This window comes from Nansenia antarctica, assembly GCF_963989245.1.
Source record: "Nansenia antarctica genome assembly, chromosome: 14".
Lineage (NCBI taxonomy): Eukaryota > Metazoa > Chordata > Actinopteri > Argentiniformes > Microstomatidae > Nansenia > Nansenia antarctica.
In genome coordinates, this window is record NC_137684.1 from 14658703 (window position 1) to 14678616 (window position 19914).

Below are 19914 nucleotides of genomic sequence, written 5' to 3' on the forward strand. Positions count from 1 at the left end.
TCTTTCTTCTGTCAAGTGTCTTATTTGACCTAGAATGCATTGCGTGACAGGCTATCTAAGTCAGTCTTACTTTAGTCACTCATAGGTTAGCTTTATGCAACAGGAACATTTTAGAGTCTATAGCAAGACTGACTTAAAGTGAGATCTAAGTCTAAGACTGGCTCTATCTTTATTAAAGTGAGATCTAAGTCTAAGACTGGGTCTATCTTTATTAAAGTGAGATCTAAGTCTAAGACTGGGTCTATCTTTATTAAAGTGAGATCTAAGTCTAAAACTGGGTCTATCTTTATTAAAGTGAGATCTAAGTCTAAGACTGGGTCTATCTTTATTAAAGTGAGATCTAAGTCTAAGACTGGCTCTATCTTTATGCAACCGGCCCCTGGTTAGTCTCAGGGTCCCAGGGTTAGAGGTGGAGACTCTTACCCAGTAGGGCTTGTGCAGAGGCCCCAGGGACAGCTCTGGGACGATCAGCTCCTCTGTGGGCGAGGGCAGCAGGATGGGCAAAGCGTCCTTGTCGTCCTCCAGCTCCTCTGGGATGGACTCACAGCGGGGGAACCTCTCACTGCGCCTCCTCACCGCACCTCCCGTCTGGACGGGGGGCAGAGGAAGACTTTAGCCTGACCCAAACATAACCCTAGCTTCCTGGTTGTTGATGATGATGATAATAATAATAATAATAATAATAATACATTAGACTTATATAGGACTTTTCTAGACACTGAAATACGCTTTACAAACTGAAAAGATCGAGTAGCAATAATAAAAAAGAAACAAAAAATAAATAAAAGAAAATATAGGGGCCTAATTGAGGTAGTGCTGGGGACCACATGGGGAGGGGAGGGGGAGAGGCTTAAGATGCTTGTCTTCAAACACACCAACGCAAAACAGAACAGAAAGTGTAGATCTAGTCTGGTGATAGTGAATGGCTCGTGGTCGGGTGAGGAAACAATAAGACTTCTGCTTTCTACGGCCACCAGACGCTGAGAGGCAGGGGAAATGAGAGTCAACAGACCAGCTGTATTGTGATGCGAGTTAGGGCAGTGTGTGTGTGTGTGTGTGTGTGTGTGTGTGTGTGTGTGTGTGTGTGTGTGGGCAGCTTAGACTCAACACAACGCCACTGTACCTCCTGTATGGACCTCCCGAACGGCCACAGGAAGTACCATGACAACCTGAAGCAGAGCTTCCCTTAAAGAGAGAGCGGTTGAGAGAATGATCAGTTCCAGAATTATCATATTTTTGTACATTTTCAACCAAATACTGAATACAGAAATCACTTTGATGAGGTGAGTAAAGGGATGTCATTGGTTCATTTAATTATAGAGTACGAATGGTGCGTTCATGACATGTGAGAAACTCAGAAACACAACCTCAGAGCGGGAGAAATCAATTTGAACGGCCCTCCAACTTGTAATGACGTGGAAAATTAAGTGGAAAACCTGGGTATCATACGACTTGTCGCTCTCTGTCGTTATGGCAACAAGAAAGTAACCTGCTCATGGCAGGATTTTCAGAAGCTTCAACCAATGTGACGTGGAAAAATAACAATATTTTTCTACGCTGTTGAATAATAATAATAATAATACATTAGACTTATATAGCGCTTTTCTAGACACTCAAAGACGCTTTACAAACTGAAAAGATCGAGTAGTAACATAAAAAGAAACTAAATAAATAAATAAATAAATAAAAGAAAGTATAGGGGTCTAATTAATTTTTAGATTACTAAATCTAAATGTCTTTGTAGGACAATCTACTCTGTATTAGTTAGTTAGTTAGTCCTCTTCACCCCGTTGAGGGGCATAGGGCGTCCACCAGAGCTCTCCATCTCACTTTCTCACTTTTCTACTCTGTATACTGCAAGTATATCTAGATTTCAGGCGGAGAAGCGGCGAACAAGCAATGCCAGCGTCCTCTCTCGACCGGCATCTTTTGAAAAGTGAAAAGTCTTACGAGTATGATCAATGTCATGTTAGCTAGCTACCTCTAAACATGGATTTGGCTGGGCATAAATTATTAATTTGACGTGGTAAACACAGTCTGGCTGTCTTATCTGTCTGGTTAACTTATCTGTGTAGTTGTGAGTTTCTCTCCAGAGCCAGAGACAGATGTCTGTAGTGTAGCGTCTGAGAAGCGGCGAACAAGCAACGCCAGCGTCCTCTCTCGACCGACTACTCGACTGACTACTAGTATAGGGGTCTAATACATTTTTTGATTACTAAATCTAAATCTAAGTGTCTTCGTAGGACAATCTACTCTGTATACTGCAAGGATATCTAGATTTATCTATATCTTATCTCTATGCACCAAAAGGCAACGTTTCAGGAATCTTAAAGTGGTTCTTACCGTACGGCACTCCAACAATGGTGATGAACATCAGAACGCTGACCAGAAGGTACACCAGAGACACCCACCAGCCAAATAAAAACACATACACAATATTCCCACATGTGATCAGGTGACCTGACAAGAGAGAGAGGTGGGGGGGGGGGGGGAGTGAGGACAAAATAGTAAAATAGTAAGTGATGTAATGAAGTCCCATATGAGCCATGATGGACTCATAGTGATGGTCACAGCTGTCAAAGGTAACCTACACATCCATGGCTTTGAACACCACTCCACCTCACATACTGTACGCACCAGCACTCACACATTCACTTAACACACCTGTGTGTGGTTTGATGACGTTGAGCTCGGAGTAGAGCTCCTTCACAACGTCTGACCTGTCTTCAAAAGGACGCTCAGTCACATGACTCTTCCACTTCCTGAAGCCGAACTGAGATCAACCACACACACACACACACAACACACACACACACACACACACACACACACACACACAGACACAGACACAGACACAGACACACACACACACACACAGACACACACACAGACACAGACACAGACACAGACACAGACAGACACACACACACAGTGGGGTTGAGAAAATGTTAAAATGGGCATAACAGAGAACATACAGCATTGAACTTGGATGGATCAAAATTCAAAAGCAAAATAAAAACTTTGTTTAAAAAAAATGAATAAATTCAAAAGCAATCCTACTTAGTGGATCACCCACTCAGGACCGCCTCACACACCATGTAGTTGTTGACTAGTTTGTTGGCTTCCACTTCATTCTCTGCCCTTATGGTGGTTCTGCTGGTGCCCTCCTGCCACAGGTCCTCAGTGTGAGGGCTCTGTCCTGAGAGGGGAGACAGACAGATCAAGCGTTATTTGCTACTTGGTCCATTATGAGTACCGGTAATCTTCAACTCGTGAGCTTAGAATGATAAGGTTCTATCTCCGTTTAGGGTAGTTCAGAGATATTGAGCGTCAAAGTTTTTACATTCCATTATGTTTTGTGAGATGGAATCTTTGTATTTTACGAATTACTAACTCAATGGATCAGATTATGTAAAAAAAAATCCATTTTGACAAAAATGGAGACAGAACCTTATAATTCTAACGTCACGAAATAGGAGCCGGATACAGAATTGAAATGGAACAGAGCCCAATACCCACGTCTGTGTAGGGATGGACTCTTGGGTGTGTTGTGACCCGTGCACAGGGAGGTGCAGGGTGAAGGGGTGCGCGTGTCCGCCAAACTGGAGGGCAGGCCTGGCAAACACAGCCGGTCACACAGCGGCCCGTGGAGGTGACCCCCCCTGGGGTCCCGGTCCCAGACATGATCTGCATTGGATGTAAAGGGGGGGGGGGCATTTAACAAAATACATGTTGTACACTACAGTACTGTAGTAACACAGCATACATATACAGACCTCTATAAGTATTGGGAAGAGTAAGTATTGTGTCTCTGTACTCGAATACTGGATTTGAAAACAAACTGTGAGGTTAAAGTAATGACTCTCAGCATTAACATAGTTTGTGTAGGAATAAGAAAGCTAGTCAATCTCTAATACTGATTCTAGACTTTGCATTTCTCTCTGCTATTGGTGTCTGTCAACACGAGATAGGGAGAGACTCTGCAGTCCTGACAGCAGATAGGGAGAGACTCTGCAGTCCTGACAGCAGATAGGGAGAGACTCTGCAGTCCTGACAGTAGATAGGGAGAGACTCTGCAGTCCTGACAGCAGATAGGGAGAGACTCTGCAGTCCTGACAGCAGATAGGGAGAGACTCTGCAGTCCTGACAGCAGATAGGGAGAGACTCTGCAGTCCTGACAGTAGATAGGGAGAGACTCTGCAGTCCTGACAGCAGATAGGGAGAGACTCTGCAGTCCTGACAGCAGATAGGGAGAGACTCTGCAGTCCTGACAGCAGATAGGGAGAGACTCTGCAGTCCTGACAGCAGATAGGGAGAGACTCTGCAGTCCTGACAGCGGTGGGGCGCTCATTCCACCACGGGGTGCCAGGACGGTGTAGAGCCGTGACTGGGTAGTGCCACTGCTGCAGCCCCGTAGAGGCGGTGGAACAAACATAGTGCCATAGCAACAAGGAAGTTCTTCAGGGCCGAAAACCAGAAAGCTCTTGACTGGCCATGTCAATCTTTAGATTTAAATCCAATTGAACATGCATTTCATTTCCTGATGATACAATTTTAGGCAAAAAGACCTCAAAACAAACGGCTGCAGTATAAGCCTAGCAGAGCATCACCAGAGAATATACTCAGTGTCTGGTAGAGTCAATGGGTTGCAGACTTCAGGCAGTTATTGCATGCAAAGGCTTATTGATTGTTGACCAAATACTAAACATGAGTACTTTATTTGGACATTATACTTTTCTAATACTTTTGGAGCCCTGAAATAGAGGCACTATGTTTAAATGGTGAACCCAATAGAGAAAACAAACAAACCTAGAATGAAAGCTGATAATCTCTACTTTGACCCCATCTTTGTTTGATTTCAAATCCAAACTGTTGGAGTATACAGCTAAAAGAACACTAGCTACATGCTTCCTCTTTCCAATACTTTCGGAGGGCACTGTAGTTGTGGTAGAGGTTAATAAAAGCGTTATGACACAAACCACTGGCTTTCTTTCTTCATCTTAAGAAAAACTAAGAACAAGAGACCACAAAACAATCAGGACAAGGATATAGGCTTGGTCTAGCATATATTGTTCAAGATAAGTGTAACTAGACAAACACCATACAGAACATCAGAGACAACGTCTGGACTGCATGTCTTGTGACTCAAGTCTGGTAATTATAGACTCGTGCCACTCACAAGTCTCTGTTCTCCACTGCTCTGTACTGGGTTTCATAGGAGCTGCTGCCCCGAATTACTGAACAATCAACAAAGTCTGCAATAGACAGACAAAAGATGGTCTTGTTCACCCAAAAAAACCTTTCTGGAAACACAGATGCATGACTGGTGAGTAGTAAAGGGAACTGCTCTCTGTATTCCGTTTTTTTCTCCACAACCACAAAGGTCATATGAATGGTACATTAAGAACTCTCCTTGTTACCGTGAACACAGATAAGAAGCTTTGCCTTATCCAATGTTGACGCTTGCTAAACATATACAGTCAGCACCTGTGCAGAAAACCCCTCAAGGCTACTGCTAACTGCTGTGTCATGATTCCATGTCAAATCAACAAGCCATGATACCCTCCGTCTCAGATGGTTATGAAACGGTTTCTGTAGTTAGAATCAGGTAAGATAACTTATTCCTGCATCATTATTTTGGCAGAAATATAGTTTCATCCCTGAGAATTAAGTGAACTGACTGTTCCCAAATTGTCTCTATTTTCATTTTGTGGAATTCTAACCACAGAACTACATTTCAGAACAATCTGAATTTGTCTGTTGATTTTTGGAATAACCCAGCACTGGTTTTAAGCAGTTTCATATGGTGCACAAAAGTCAGTTCACTACATAAGAGTTAACATATTCCAGTGCACCAGTCATTTAGTTTAGTCAGCCTTTTTCTCTCTTACAATAGAGGCTGGTACATGAGGCTAGTGGTATGCATGGCCCCTGACATACAGAGACAGTTGCTACTGCCTTGATTGACTAGCTTGTCTGGAACACATAGGTGGCCTATGCATTGCATGGAGGCACAGGAGTCTGGGTCTAGGTCGACCCCTAGTGGAAGGGCATCCGGATTGAGGGATCCATTGAGTCCTGCTGCAGTAAACCTGCTGTCACAGCTGCTGTCTGTGAAATGCTGAGGAAAGAAGGGACTCGGTTGGTATTGCCTGTGTGTGTCCACTAGGCACACACATCCTGTAACAAAGCAGAGTATGTTACATTGCAGGCTCTTTCCTTCCTAGTATGCTGACTGATTTTAACCATAGAACAGGTAGCAGTGTGGTGAGATTGAGGGTGCATCAACCTCTTCTCCACTAATTGGAAAACTACACACACAAATAAAAATACATGTGGTAAAAAGACTTGAAGGGAGTTACTACCTCTTTCACACAAATACAAAATAGGTAAGGAGAACAGAAGAGGAAAACACTATACTATCCGATTGAGATGCCTTTATTCCATAATAAATAACAGGTGTCTCTGAGCAGGGTGATGGACGCGTGATCGCGACCAATAGGATGGGATTCCGTATGACACGTCACAGGTTTATTTTGATTTTTTCGGGAAGGTTCACCCCATGGGGCGATACTATGAAACCGTTACTGTATGTCAGACGATAAGAGGAGAAGATCAGAGGAGAAGAGGAACCTTTATTTGCACGAAAGTGCGACATAAAAAGTTGTGCATCGAATGACACTACGTAATCGACACATATCGACCTCAATTTCGCATATTGCCTCACCTTGACTGTCGGTGGAAGATCTCCGTCTGCGGCTCTCTGTGTCCGACATGTGTGCATGCATGTGTGTGTGCAGGAGACAGACGTCTGGGGCTCCGCTAGTCTCGGGCTCCATTCGTTGTTGCCATCACGCGCTCCCAGATCATCGACTCGAGTTTCTGACCGCGAGCGCAGATTCTCGGATTAGGCAATCTAGAATGATGGGAAGTGTAGTGCTTCTGCATTTCACTGCGCTATGTTGCAGCAGTCATTATGCAATAAACGTGTTTTCGTTTTCCTACATCCTATCCAATAGTTGTATATGCATTTGGTCTCTAGTTTTCTGCATAATGAATTGGTATGTATGTACATTCTCGGTGAGATGGTGTACCAAGACTGAGTGTGGACAGGGGATGAGATGTGGTGTGAGTGTGTGTGTGTGTGTGTGTGTGTGTGTGTGTGTCAGGCAGTGACCCTTTGTTGTTTTTGTGGTTGGACAGTCCCGGAGGCTGTTCCACGAAGCTCGATTAGAGCTAATTCAGATTTTTTTCTTCAGTTTTGATAATTCGCGATAATTTCAGCTCAAATTCTGTTCCATGTGGCTCAAATAATTCGCTGCAACCAATCCTTCAGAAGAAACCTGGTAACGACCAGGGCTGTGTTCGGAATGGCATACTAGCATACTACTCATACTAGATATGACGTAGCTTTGAGTATGCGAGTGCGTTCACACTGTTGGTTGTACAGTATGTGAAATTTAAGTATGCGAGAAATCTAGTATGTATACTAGATTATCCTGAATCTTTGACTATACATGCCATCGATCGGCATGCTATTCCTACTCAACATCCCCAAAATGCACTGAGCGTCTCTTCAGTCTAGTCAAACTGCGTCATACAAACTCGTCATACAGCTGTTGTTTACAATCCTGTCCGAGAGCCTGGAGACCGAAAACTTGCAATAAACAAAAACATTTGTATAGATTTGAGTGTGCAGATGCTGCTTTTTTGCACTCTATTTTATACTGTAGAGAACGGGAATCTTCTAGTGTAACTCGCCCCATGCGGGAGTCGAACCCCGACCTCCCACATAACCGACGGCCGCGCGCTAACCATTAGACCAAGAGAGTTAACTCCCTTGGAGGAGCTGTTAACGGGGCCTCATACAGGATCGTTACACTATCCTCACCGTTCGGGAAAGCGTGCCCTCACGCTTCACTATGTCAAGTCCCTCACGTGGACACGCTCTCCGATGGCCTTCCTTCCATCCCACTTCTGACACCAGTGTAGCGAACGGGAATCTTCTAGTGTAACTCGCCCCATGCGGGAGTCGAACCCCGACCTCCCACATAACCGACGGCCGCGCTAACCATTAGACCAAGAGAGTTAACTCCCTTGGAGGAGCTGTTAACGGGGCCTCATACAGGATCGTTACAATACTCTTCAGCTGCAGCACCTCAGCTAAGTCTGATCACGGATGAGCGGTGATATTTTCACTATATTGGGAATTTACATGGTGAAATGCATTCTTAGACATTTCACATGTGGCAAATGTGGCAGCTACTGGTCATCTATGAAAGTATATTTTTGGAATATAATAACTCATAAAATAACTCAATGTACTTTTAGAGACGAGTGGAGCTTCAATTTACCACAGCATAACTGTGGCTAGCTCCCGGTTTCCGGTCACTTTATAGATTTCGTACGACCAGTAGATGTTACTATTTGAACACATTCCTGAGACTAACATTTACATTTTTAGCAGGAATTTCACCATCACTTAACTATTTATTTACAACCTGTTACACTTTTAGACATACATTTTTAGATTAAATTCAACTTATTGCAGAGTACAAGCACCAGACAACGAAATGCAGTAAAAAGTGTATCTCAGAAGCGGAATTCGAACCCCCCTCTGAAAAATAAGACTGATATGCACTGACGGCAGATTCAGATTCAGATTCAGATAACGTTTATTGCCATTATGCTTGACACATATAGGAATTTGTTTTGGCATTTACAGAAGGTGCATTTATGCTTTTTTCACATATAGGCTACATGAACAAAACAAGTACAAATACAAATGCAAAAACAGGACAAACACAGGACAGACAGTGCATGGATAGTGCTGTATATAAAGTGCAGTGCAGAGTTATTTCAGGTCCAGTGCATGTTCAGTCCTGGGCAGGCTTGGAGGCGGGGGGGAGGGGGAAGCCAGAGTCATTTAGCAGCCTGGCGGCTGAGGGGAAGAAACTGAGCCTGTGGCGGGCCTTTAATGTCTTAGGCAGCCGCAACCTTCTTCCAGAGGGAAGCAGGGTGAGGAGGCCGTGGCCGGGGTGGAAGGGGTCGGCCATGATCTTCCTTGCCCTCCTCAGAGCCCTGGTGTCATGCAGGGAGTTGAGGGAGGGCAAGGGACAGACGATCACCCTCTCTGCTGAACGTATCACCCGCTGCAACTTGGCCTTGTCCTTGGTCGTTGCAGCAGGGAACCAGGTGATGATGGAGTGGGTGAGGATGGACTCTATGATGGCCGTGTAAAACTGGACCATCATGGACCTCGGCAGCCTGAATTTCCTCAGCAGCTGATACTACTCTGCCATATCATTGTTATCTGCCAATTCATTCACTTTCTTCAGGATGTCTTTGGAGGTTTTAGGTTTAACATTTAACAGCACATATCAAATTCTCAAATGGTTTATATAGATCTGTTAGTAAAGGTTTAACTTAAGTCCTGTGCTCTTTTCTCACCATTGCCATACACGACTGGGAAAAGTCCATAAGATGGAAGTATCTTTCTTGTTTCATTCCTTTAGAACCATACCCTAAAACTTAAAAGGATAGACATAGTCTATATTTTCATCTCTTTTTCTTGTTAGTGAGAAATGTTAGAGTTTCCTCACATGGCTTCTCCTACCACAGCTACACTGACGATACTCGACTCTTTCTCTCTTTCCCTGCCTCTGACACACAGGTGGCGACATGTGTCGTTGCGTGTCTTGCAGACATTTCTGCTTGGATATCAGCCCACCACCTCAAGCTCAACCTTAACGAGACTGAGCTACTCTTCCTCCCTAAGAAAGCCTGCCCTCTCCAAGACTTCTCCATCACAGTCAAGAACTCCACTGTGACCTCCTCCCTGACAGCACAAGAATCTTTGGGCGATCCTCGACAACCAAAATAATGGTACCAAGATAAATGGTAAATGGACTGCACTTGTATAGCGCCTTTTTTGCTGCTCCAAAGCGCTTTACAACGGCCTCTCATTCACCCAGTCACACACACATTCACACACCAATGGCGGCAAGCTGCCATGCAAGGCGTCGGCCCGCTCACTGGGAGCAATTTTGGGGTTCAGTGTCTTGCCCAAGGACACTTCGACATGTGGCCAGCCGGGGCTCGAACCGCCGATCTGCCAACCTTGTGATCATTAGACGGCAACTCTACCTCCTGCGCCACAGCCGCCCGGATGATGTTTGCTTATGATGACTGATGTATAGATGATTCATTTACTTTAGACAAATGTACGATAGGTAAGACTCTTTGGATAAAAGCATCTGCTAAATGTCAAAGATTTTAATGTAATGTAAAGCTAAATGCAATGTAAAGGTAACATCAAGAGCAGCAGGTTTTAAAAAGCAGCTAAAGACTGTGTTTTGGATAGCCCCAAGGGCCTGTCTTTCTGTGTCCTGCTGATGCTGTTACACCTGTTGTCTGTTACTTGTTTTTATTTTCACTTGTTTCGCCTGTTTTAACCTGCTGTGGCTTTCGATCTTGTATTATGTTTTATTTGTGTTTCCTCCTTGTATGTAAAGCACTTTGTGACCCTTGGTCTGAGAAAGGTGCTGTATAAATACATTTTACTTACTTACTTACTTTTACTAGGTGTGAATGAGAAATGAAATTGTTCAAAACAAGTTCACTGGAGTCCTGCACATTGTGTGAGCACTTCCAAAATAAATATTTGTTATCAAATAAACATTTCGGTCACAAAGACTTTTGTCAAGGCATTTCAAATGTCTTTGTGACATTTGACATTGCATTTTTTCGATCAGTGTCATACCATCAACCACCCCCAATAAATGGGCCTATGTGATAGGACAACTGTTTTATGTACCCTTGTCACACCCACAAAAATACTCTTGATATAAGTTGCCAAAATATTAAACCTAATTCAATTGAAAATGCTTAAAACATTTTAGAACATTGCAAACTCTGAACACACTCCTGGGGGTTCTGGGTGACTGAAGTATACAGGGGGGTTGGATGGAAGTCAGTGTTTAACTAAGGAGGCGGGGTTTCCAACAGTTTAACCATGTATAAAAGTGGCAGCAAGCAATAGAGTGGAGTTTGTGAATCCCTCCAGTTACCCCCTCTTGTGAAGCCATGGTGAAGAATTGGAGTGCCACCTGTTTCGTGGCATTAGCCTTACTTGGATGTTTGTCAGATGGACAAAAACCCCCGGATCGTCAAAGGCCGAATAATCCCAAATTTCAGGAGCCTCAAAGGCCGAAATTTCAGGAACCTCAAGTCACAGACACAAGATGTCATATTGATGACCAGATGAAGGTGGCATGTGGGACTACCGGCATTACTGGGGAACGTTGTGTAGAATTACGTTGCTGTTTTGATGGACAAGAGTGCTATTATGGAAGGGGAGGTGAGTGTGTGACCAGGTAATTTTGGCTCCTTCTAGTCAGTATTTTCGATAGTCATTCCTTTCAACGCATACCTCTTTTTCCACCAGTGACCGTCCAGTGTACCAAGGATGCTCAGTTTATAGTGGTGGCAGCCAGAGCGTCCACTCTGCCCAACATGGACCTGGACTCAATCTCTATGATTGGAGGAAACGAGGCCCCGTGCTCCGCTGTTGGCAAAAACTCAATGTTTGCCGTCTACCAGTTCCCTGTCACTGGCTGTGGCTCCATCATTACAGTAGGACATGTGTTTGGTTTGATTTGAGTATGCTGAAATTAGGGTTGGGGTCATCTGGATTTCAATTATGTCAATTCAGGTTAGAACAGTGACATTACAATTCAAAGTTCACAAAAAGGGCATTCATTTTCAATGATTTCTCAATAAACAGAATATCAGTTAGATTTTCCTTTTTTTGGGGGGGGGGGGTGAATTGAATTGAAATCTAATTGACCCCGACCCTGACTGGAACGGCCTCTAACTAGTGGAGGGATATGCAGTGGGCTTTGGTGTAAGGACCTCTTTCTATATTTGTACAATGTAATACATGTTGCTTCTTGCAGGAGGAACAGGGCACCATTGTCTATGAGAACAGGATGGCCTCCACATATGAAGTGCAAGTTGGACCCCGTAGCTCTATCACAAGGGACAGCCAATATGAGTATGTGATTTTTGTCTAGAATGGCATTGAAGTCCAACTTCAGATTCAGAAAATTTAAATTCAGAAATAACTATACTGTGCTAACTATACTGCTCCCTCTTCAGACTGGCCTTCCAGTGCAGGTATCTTGGCGTTTCTGTTGAGACTGTTGTTCTGGAGCCAGTGGTGGTAGCGCATCCTTTCGATTTTAAAACTCCAGGACCCCTCCGGGTGGAACTCAGACTGGCCAATGGTGAATGCCTCACCAAGGGATGTGATCGAGGTAAACACATTTCATTTGGATGTTTCTCATTTCAGAATTAAGCAATATCACACGAGAGGGAGTGCTGTTATACTGAATATCAGCACGGCTGTGATTGGGTCGTAGGTACGAGGCCGCAGGTATAACAGCACAACCTCGAGTGTGATATTGCTTTTATACAACAGTTCTACAGCGCCATTTATGAGTTAGCAGTAATAAGCGACAACAGATTATGATTTGTTTGTTTATTTAATCATAAAAATAAACAGAAAATAGTTCCGCAACTGAACTTCAAATGGACTGTTGCCTAGTAACCTGAACACAAACAATGTAGTCTAATTAACGGTCAGTAGAACACCTGTGCAGCAGAGTGATACATATAGTTAAAAGTCCCAGTGCTGTTATACTGTTTATCGGCACTCATGGAATGCCTCTTGTCCAATCAAATTACTTGGTCGGAACTAACTGTTGTATAATGCGAAATAATATGAACCAGATTCTCCACTACAACAGATGAGGCGGCCTACACCTCCTACTACAGCGATGGAGAGTACCCCATCACCAAGGTCCTGCGGGAGACCGTCTACGTTGAGGTTAACGTCCCTGACAGGACTGACCCCAACATTCTCCTGAGTCTGGGCCGCTGCTGGGTCACTAACACCCCCAACCCTCACAGCCTGCCCCAGTGGGACATCCTGGTTGACGGGTATAACCTTGCCACTCTACTCTCTCACTTTTTTGCACCATCCAGCTGGGAAAATCTGATATATTTTTAGACTAAAGAATCCAGAGATTTAAAAAAAAAAAAAAAAAAAATTTTGCAACCATGATTGCAGTTTGTATTCGTCCCTCTCCTTACCACTACCAAGTTAACACTAGAACAGCCGTGCCTTTTTTACATACTAAAAGAGCCGCCTCTTTACAATGCTCAAGCTGCTATTTACACACAACGACCACTAGTTGGCCGCTTGTAAGTTAGCCTGCTTCCTACACAGAAAAACTGCAAAATAGCTTTATACTAGCTTATCCTGATGTGATTTTGAAAATGTAAGGATACTGGGTGGTAGAACGCACATATCTAGGAAAAGTCATGAAAGGAGGGTCCTGAAATTTGTTCGAGTGCAAATATATAAACATTTTCTTTACTCACAGTGTGACCCCTCATGGCTGTTCTAGTGCTAACCAGGTTCTGTTCTTGTTGGCTCTGGGATCTGATCATCCTGACTCTGCCATGTTCTTCTTGTCTATGTTGGATGAGGAGCAAGTTCAGCCACAGATTTGTTCTCCCCCGTCAAAGTACAAAAAGATTTGGACAGTCCTTTATTCCAGCTGCACTCCGACTCTACAACCAGGCCCTGCAGGGTGGGGGAGACCTGGAGATGGAACTTTTGGAACTTTTTACTTATTGAGCCTGCACTGTTTTATGTTTTTTATTGAATGTTTTTCTGTTTTCTGTACTGAATGTTTTCTGCCCTAACTGAGCTGTTTGACAACAAAATTTCCCCATTGGGGACAATAAAGGTTTTCAATCAATTCCCTCTCCAGGTGTCCATGCCACAACGACCCTTACCGCTCCGCCGTGATCCCAGTGGGTCCCTCCTCCGGGCTCGCCTACCCAACCCACTACAAGCGCTTCAAATTCCAGATGTTCACCTTTGTGTGTGATGACCAGACCCCCATGCACGAGTCGGTAATGAGTGCCGTCTAACTCTGCAGTTGAACAAACCCAGTAACGTTACTGATTACCAGGCTAAAGGGTTTTCTTTTGTTCTGGCCAGGTGTTCATCCACTGTTCTACAGCTGTGTGTAGCCCTAACCAAGGCTGTGAACGGCAATGCAACACGGCATCGGATCCCAAACATGGCCTTGGATTCGCCCCCGCCCCAGCCCCCGCCTACCACCCCGCCCCCCTCCGCCCCCGCGACCCCGCCCAGACCCCCGAAAAATTCAGGGGCAGTAAGTTACATTTCATACGCTGTAGTCTGTGTAATAGTTGAGGGTCTTCTTGTCTATGTGCAGTGCTGAGTGTCTGTGTGATTGTGTTCTAGGGAGAGATGAGGCAGCCCAGAGGAAGACCAGCGGAGGGACTGTGGTTTCCAGCAGGCAGATTACTATGGAGGGTGTATCATGCCGTATTTAAATACAATACACGCATCGGAATGCAATACACACATCGGAATGCAATACACGTGTAACACTAAATACAATGCAAAAATCCGGAATGTTTGTGCCAAAATAAAAGCAATGTGTATTACATTTGAGCGCAGCGTATTCCATTCGGTCATGAGTGTATTCCATTGAGCATGTGTATTACATTTGGTCACAAGTGTATTCCATTGAGCATGTGTATTACATTTGAGCGCAGCGTATTCCATTCGGTCATGAGTGTATTCCATTCGGTCATGAGTGTATTCCATTCGAGTGTCGGTGTACTCATTTGCATTGCTTTTCGATATCCCATGTAAATCCGATGTAATTTGCATTGTATTCCATTCCGATGTAGGTATTATGGCACCTACATCGGAATGGAATACAACCTTCCGGTTCCGGCCATAGGTTCTGCCCTTTCCGGCCATAGGATTCGCGATGCCAATGATGACGATGAAGACCCATCTTTAAATACCACATTCACTCTTGGAAAATGTCACTACAGTTTCTGTAATAGCTTATTAATAAAGATTAGAACAATTATGCTGACCATCGTATTATCTTAGTTTAATGTCATTTCAATGGATCATAGAACTTTTATTTACAACAAGCACAACACAAACATCGCTATTATGCACCGTCTTTGCCCGTGAATAACACCGGCTGTGAAGCGGCTGAAAATACAAGACTATGCTGGATAACTCCACTATCGGTATACGGTCATTTTAAGCCATCAACCACCCCACTGGCACCCCGGGAAGTAATGTTTCGAACCCCGAGAGCATGCATAAATGTCTATCCGAAAAGAGTACACTCTCATCGGCCTCTGCACGCGCCTCTCCTCGGTAACGTGGAGGTACAAAAACCCTGGTGGTTATACTCCACTCTTTCTTTGTGGATGTCATCTGGGAACATCCACTATTTATATCAGGCCCCTTCAGAAAGATCTGGATCTGGATCCTGTAAGTGAAGCAAGATTCCTCTGTTATGACTTTATTCCTTCTTGATTCCCATGTCTGTGTGCTTGATGTGAGGGTTGGACACTTGCCTTTATATTATCGTGTACTGTATATTTAAATTAGTAATACACTGATTATTTCTGACTTGTACAGTAGTACCTCCATTAGTATTGGGACAAAGTGAAATTTAAGGATAAAACAGTACTGTATTGTCTGTTATTGTATCAAACTTGTAGCATATATCTGATTCGATCAGTGTTGTATTTGTCTAATTCTAGGTGCCTATGGATGTTGAACCATGTAATGGACCCATGGTGGGCTGTTTATATTGTGGTCAACGATTCCTACACTCAATTATTAATGAGCATGTGGACAGTTGTTTGTAAGTTTGACATTTTTGTTATTTCATATGCCAGTATTTATGAAACAATAGTGTTGGTAATTTCAATGTAGTAACCAAATGTCTAAACATTTCTTCCTTTCTTCCGCAAGGGAAACCCCCATGCCCCCCTCCACCTCAGAGGGAACCTCCATGCGCCCCTCCACCTCAGGGAGAACCCCCATGCCCCCCTCCTCCTCAGAGGGAACCCCCATGCCCCCCTCCTCAGGGGGAACCTCCATGCGCCCCAACACCTCAGGGGAGGGAGCAATAAGCCACGAGCAACCTGCAATTGGTTTGTGCTTTTTTTTATTATTATTGTTACTGTTGTAAAGCATGACTTTTTAGACTTTTGAAGCTCTGGTTTTGAATGTAATTCAGTTTTGTTTTCACAGAATGGAAGACGGAGGAGAATATTGAGAGAGCAGCACTCTTATTCAGGAAGCATCTTCTGCGAAATGCTGAGCACAACCCTGTCCTCCGTGTCAGACTTGACATGAAGGACGGTTCAGAAGATAAGGAGAGGAGTATTTTGGCTTTCTATAAGCAGCAGAACGTGAATTGGGCCAGTCCCCTGTTTGTTCACTTGATCTGTAATTTAATCAATCATATAGTCTAATGTAATTTAATCTCTAGTTTCTATATCTCTAATTTACTAGTCTACAATACATATCTCTTGTTTCAGTTACAATAAGTGTTTCGTAATGTTTAGGTGATGAAGCTGTCGGGCCGGGAGTTTCTCGGTTCTTTTTCTCAATGACAATCTCCAAACTCCAATTTGGATTTGATATCAGTCTAGGTACCTCTTTCACTTCCATATTAAATGTGCTGTTCCATTAACACAACTGATAAACTGTTGATACATTTATTTATTTAACCATGAGTATTCACACAAGGCAGTGTCATTTGCATCAGCAACTTGGTTTTCTCCCTAATTATTAACTAAATAGGCAATGACTACTGACTACATGAATTAACACAGGCCGTTTAGAATCCATTATAAGCAACCAAACAGATAAAATAATGTATTGTGCAACATACTATGCACAGTTTTTTGTATATGTAAGCTATACATTGCCAAACTCGTAAGCCCCTCAAATTACAAATGGCAAATAGGTGTCAGATATGACAAAAAGCACGTTTTGTGCTTATTCATAAAAAACTATTGTGGATGATAAATGAAACTTGTTCTCATCTCACTCACCAGACATGGACATACAGGAAATGGTTGAGATTGTGAGTTCCATGTTTATTAAAAGATTTTCCCTCCATATCCTTGCTTATCATTTGCATTTGACGACAATGCTGTAATGGTGAACAACATTAATGTAGTTCGGGATAAGTGCCTGCTAGTAATTGAAATCAAGGGTCAACTGATTGTGTAACAACATGATAATATTTACATGTAACCTTTTAACAGGATTCGTGCTGCTTTGTTTGTTTTGTAATTCACAGCTTGATGGCCAGAGAAACCTCAGGGAGGACGAACAGCAAACCCTGCATGACCTGTGCCTGAACTGGGACCTGCCCCAACTCACTTCTGACAATAGGAAATGGCTGGCTGAGAAGATTCTCATCCATGCAGTAGGTTTCAGTATTTGCTGTTCAATTCAATTGCCCTTTGGAGATTTTTTTGGAGATTTTTGGAGATTGCCCTTTGGAGATGGGGCTTGGCCCCAAATGCGTCGTGCGAGTGTGGCGCAGAGGACCAAACCGCAGACCATGTTATCCTGGATTGTCCGGTGTACCACCCACCCAACGGGATGCATGGTCTGTCGGTACTAGATGACGAGACGATGACGTGGCTTCTGGAGGGGTGTCCAGAAATATAGCCCGGGTGAGCCCCTCAACCAGGTCTCGGGGTGGTAAAAGGGTAGCCCCTCGGCCCCGAGCCTGGTGGAGTGGAGAGGAAAACAACTACCCATACGCCGAAAGAAGATCATTAAATATGCCATTAGGCTAAAGATTTACCTGCCTTACTGGTTGCTGGCTGTTGCCATAACATCCAAAAATGTATAGATTAGCAAATCCCCCCAAAAAGCCAACAAAAGTTTAAATCATAACATCGAGACTATCTAATGCAGGAGGTTGTCATGATCATACTGTGGTCTGTGGACTCACGTATGGAAGTAATAGAAAAACTACAATTTCTTAAAGTATAAGTTACACATTTTTATGTGATGAGAAGAATACAAAAAATAGCTTTGTAACTACAACCATTGGATTCCTTGACCCTGAAAATGTAGGTTTAGCAGTTAAAATCAATGTTCTAGCTTATTTAGAAGCCAAGATATTACAAAACGTGTGTATTATGGCGGCCATTTTGTAAATGCCAAGATGGCCGCCTTTCAGACATCTGTGCAAATGGAAACATATATTTTCTGATTCCTCATACAATGCCCTTTCCAGAAATGTATAGATTAGCAAATCCCCCCAAAATTCCCACGAAATTATATAACAAACCTGACTAGTCTGTGCAAGGTCGGTCAGGTAGCTGCATATTAGTTGTTGCAGCCGCACCTTGTTGCTGACGCTACACAGCAGCGTTTTGAACACTCTGGCAGAGGGGAAGGGGTCGCCCAATTTCATGTAGGTGTTGGGGACATGTGCCTTACCCTGTACCCGCAGGTCTCGCTCGTCATCTTTCGTTGAGTATGCTCCATCGTACGGGTCATTCACACAGATGATACGGTCAGCATCACCATGGCGGGCAAGGATGATGGATGACACCTTGTGGACGTCGTCCGACCACTTGTATGGGGTGTCATCTTGTGTCATCTTGTGTCTGTCGATCTTCTGCTGATCCTCCAAATCATGCCCATGTCGACGAGAGCGATGTAAGGTCCTTTCAGAACTACAGATTGGAGAGAGAGCTTCTGGATGAGCTTGCTATTCTGCGTCTTCCTGTATGTGCCATTGGAGTTGAATAAGGCCATACACTCCTCGACAACACAGTGTTCCAACAACTCTGGGAGATTCACAAGTTAACTGACCTCAACCAGGTCGATCACTGCCTTGAGAGCATCCTGCTCCATCTCAGCAGAACCTTGGGTTCCTCCCCGGGTTTCTTCGTGCATGGCCCCTTGGCAAATGTCAAGCGTTTGCTCAATGGGACGGATGCATGGAGAGAGGTATTCTTACTGAACACTCTGTCTCGTAAAATGCTGGTCAACTTCTCCTCTCCTGCAGCACGGGCTGAGTTGAAGTCAGCAATGAGCTCATCAGAGGCAGGCATGGCTGACTGTAGGGTGCGGAGGGTGGGTGAGGCCGGGTCGAACGGGAAGGAGTCAAACTCATGCATGCATGCGACCAGGTCCTGCACACACTGCTCATCCTCTCGCATCCGTGGCCACATTGCATGTGCTTCTTCTTAGCTTCTTTTCGGTTGACCAGCGCGTTGTGAGCCGCCCGGATCTGGGTCACATTGTTCATATTTCTGGAGTGCACTAGCAGCTGCTTCTCATTCTAGAGGATGGAGAGCCAGCCAGACTTCATTTTGCTGCCCTTGTTCATTGTACACTCATGTCCCAGGCCATGTAGGACTAGGGGTTGCCTGTGATGGACTGAGTGAAATCAGTCAGAAGGAAGGCGACCTGATCAGCAAGGAGAGCTAGTCAGCATTGCCCAGAAGTCAGGCAGCCACCTCCCATACCTATTGTTATCGTACGCTACCATTATTAATTATTAATCAAGCCTTTGACTCTAATATGTCAACAAGATGAAACAAGAATTTTTAACCTGGCTTTATCCAATGTTCAGATTTAAGTTCTTGAATGTTATGCAAATTACCGCATATTTAATTAGGTAACACCTCATTTGCATATTTAAACATACAATTTCAGAAAACTTGTAATACAAAAAAGAATTGTCTTAATGTAAGTGATTAACTGGGGAAGTTTCATAGTGATAGCTATTAGTTAAATTTTTTACCCTATTCACCTGCCTTAAAGGTTACAGGTATTTTGGATTTGGCCCTCTGGCAAAAAACCCCAGGATTTTTGGGAGGGACCTGGAGGCTAAATTTTTTCATAAAAGGTCCCTAGAAGTCAAATAAATCATCAAAACATGTTAGCCAGAGAGTGGTCACGGAATTTTGGTTTTGGACCCTACTATATGTAACCTACACGATGTA

At 43.8% G+C, this 19914-nt stretch overlaps 2 protein-coding genes across 2 annotated transcripts in view; one reads left to right on the forward strand and one right to left on the reverse strand.

Moving 5' to 3' along the window:
• Positions 1–6845, reverse strand: part of LOC308170332 (uncharacterized protein) — a 16377-nt gene extending 9532 nt beyond the window's left edge. Inside the window, exons 1-7 of the mRNA XM_080545103.1 lie at positions 6728–6845; positions 3520–3687; positions 3096–3199; positions 2665–2773; positions 2344–2460; positions 1124–1185; positions 424–588 (exon numbers count right to left, since the gene is read on the reverse strand). Of these exons, the coding sequence (XP_080401229.1) occupies positions 424–588; positions 1124–1185; positions 2344–2460; positions 2665–2773; positions 3096–3199; positions 3520–3687; positions 6728–6839 (837 nt within the window). The 5' untranslated portion in view covers positions 6840–6845. The remainder of the gene's footprint in view (positions 1–423; positions 589–1123; positions 1186–2343; positions 2461–2664; positions 2774–3095; positions 3200–3519; positions 3688–6727) is intronic.
• Positions 6846–11514: 4669 nt separating this feature from the next.
• On the forward strand, positions 11515–14004 carry LOC308169880 (zona pellucida sperm-binding protein 4-like; the record flags this gene model as incomplete). Its single annotated transcript, XM_080544611.1, has 5 exons — positions 11515–11634; positions 11958–12055; positions 12160–12317; positions 12810–13002; positions 13842–14004. The coding sequence occupies 5 exons, from the start codon at positions 11515–11517 to the stop codon at positions 14002–14004; spliced, it is 732 nt and encodes a 243-aa protein (XP_080400737.1).
• Positions 14005–19914: the final 5910 nt, after the last annotated feature.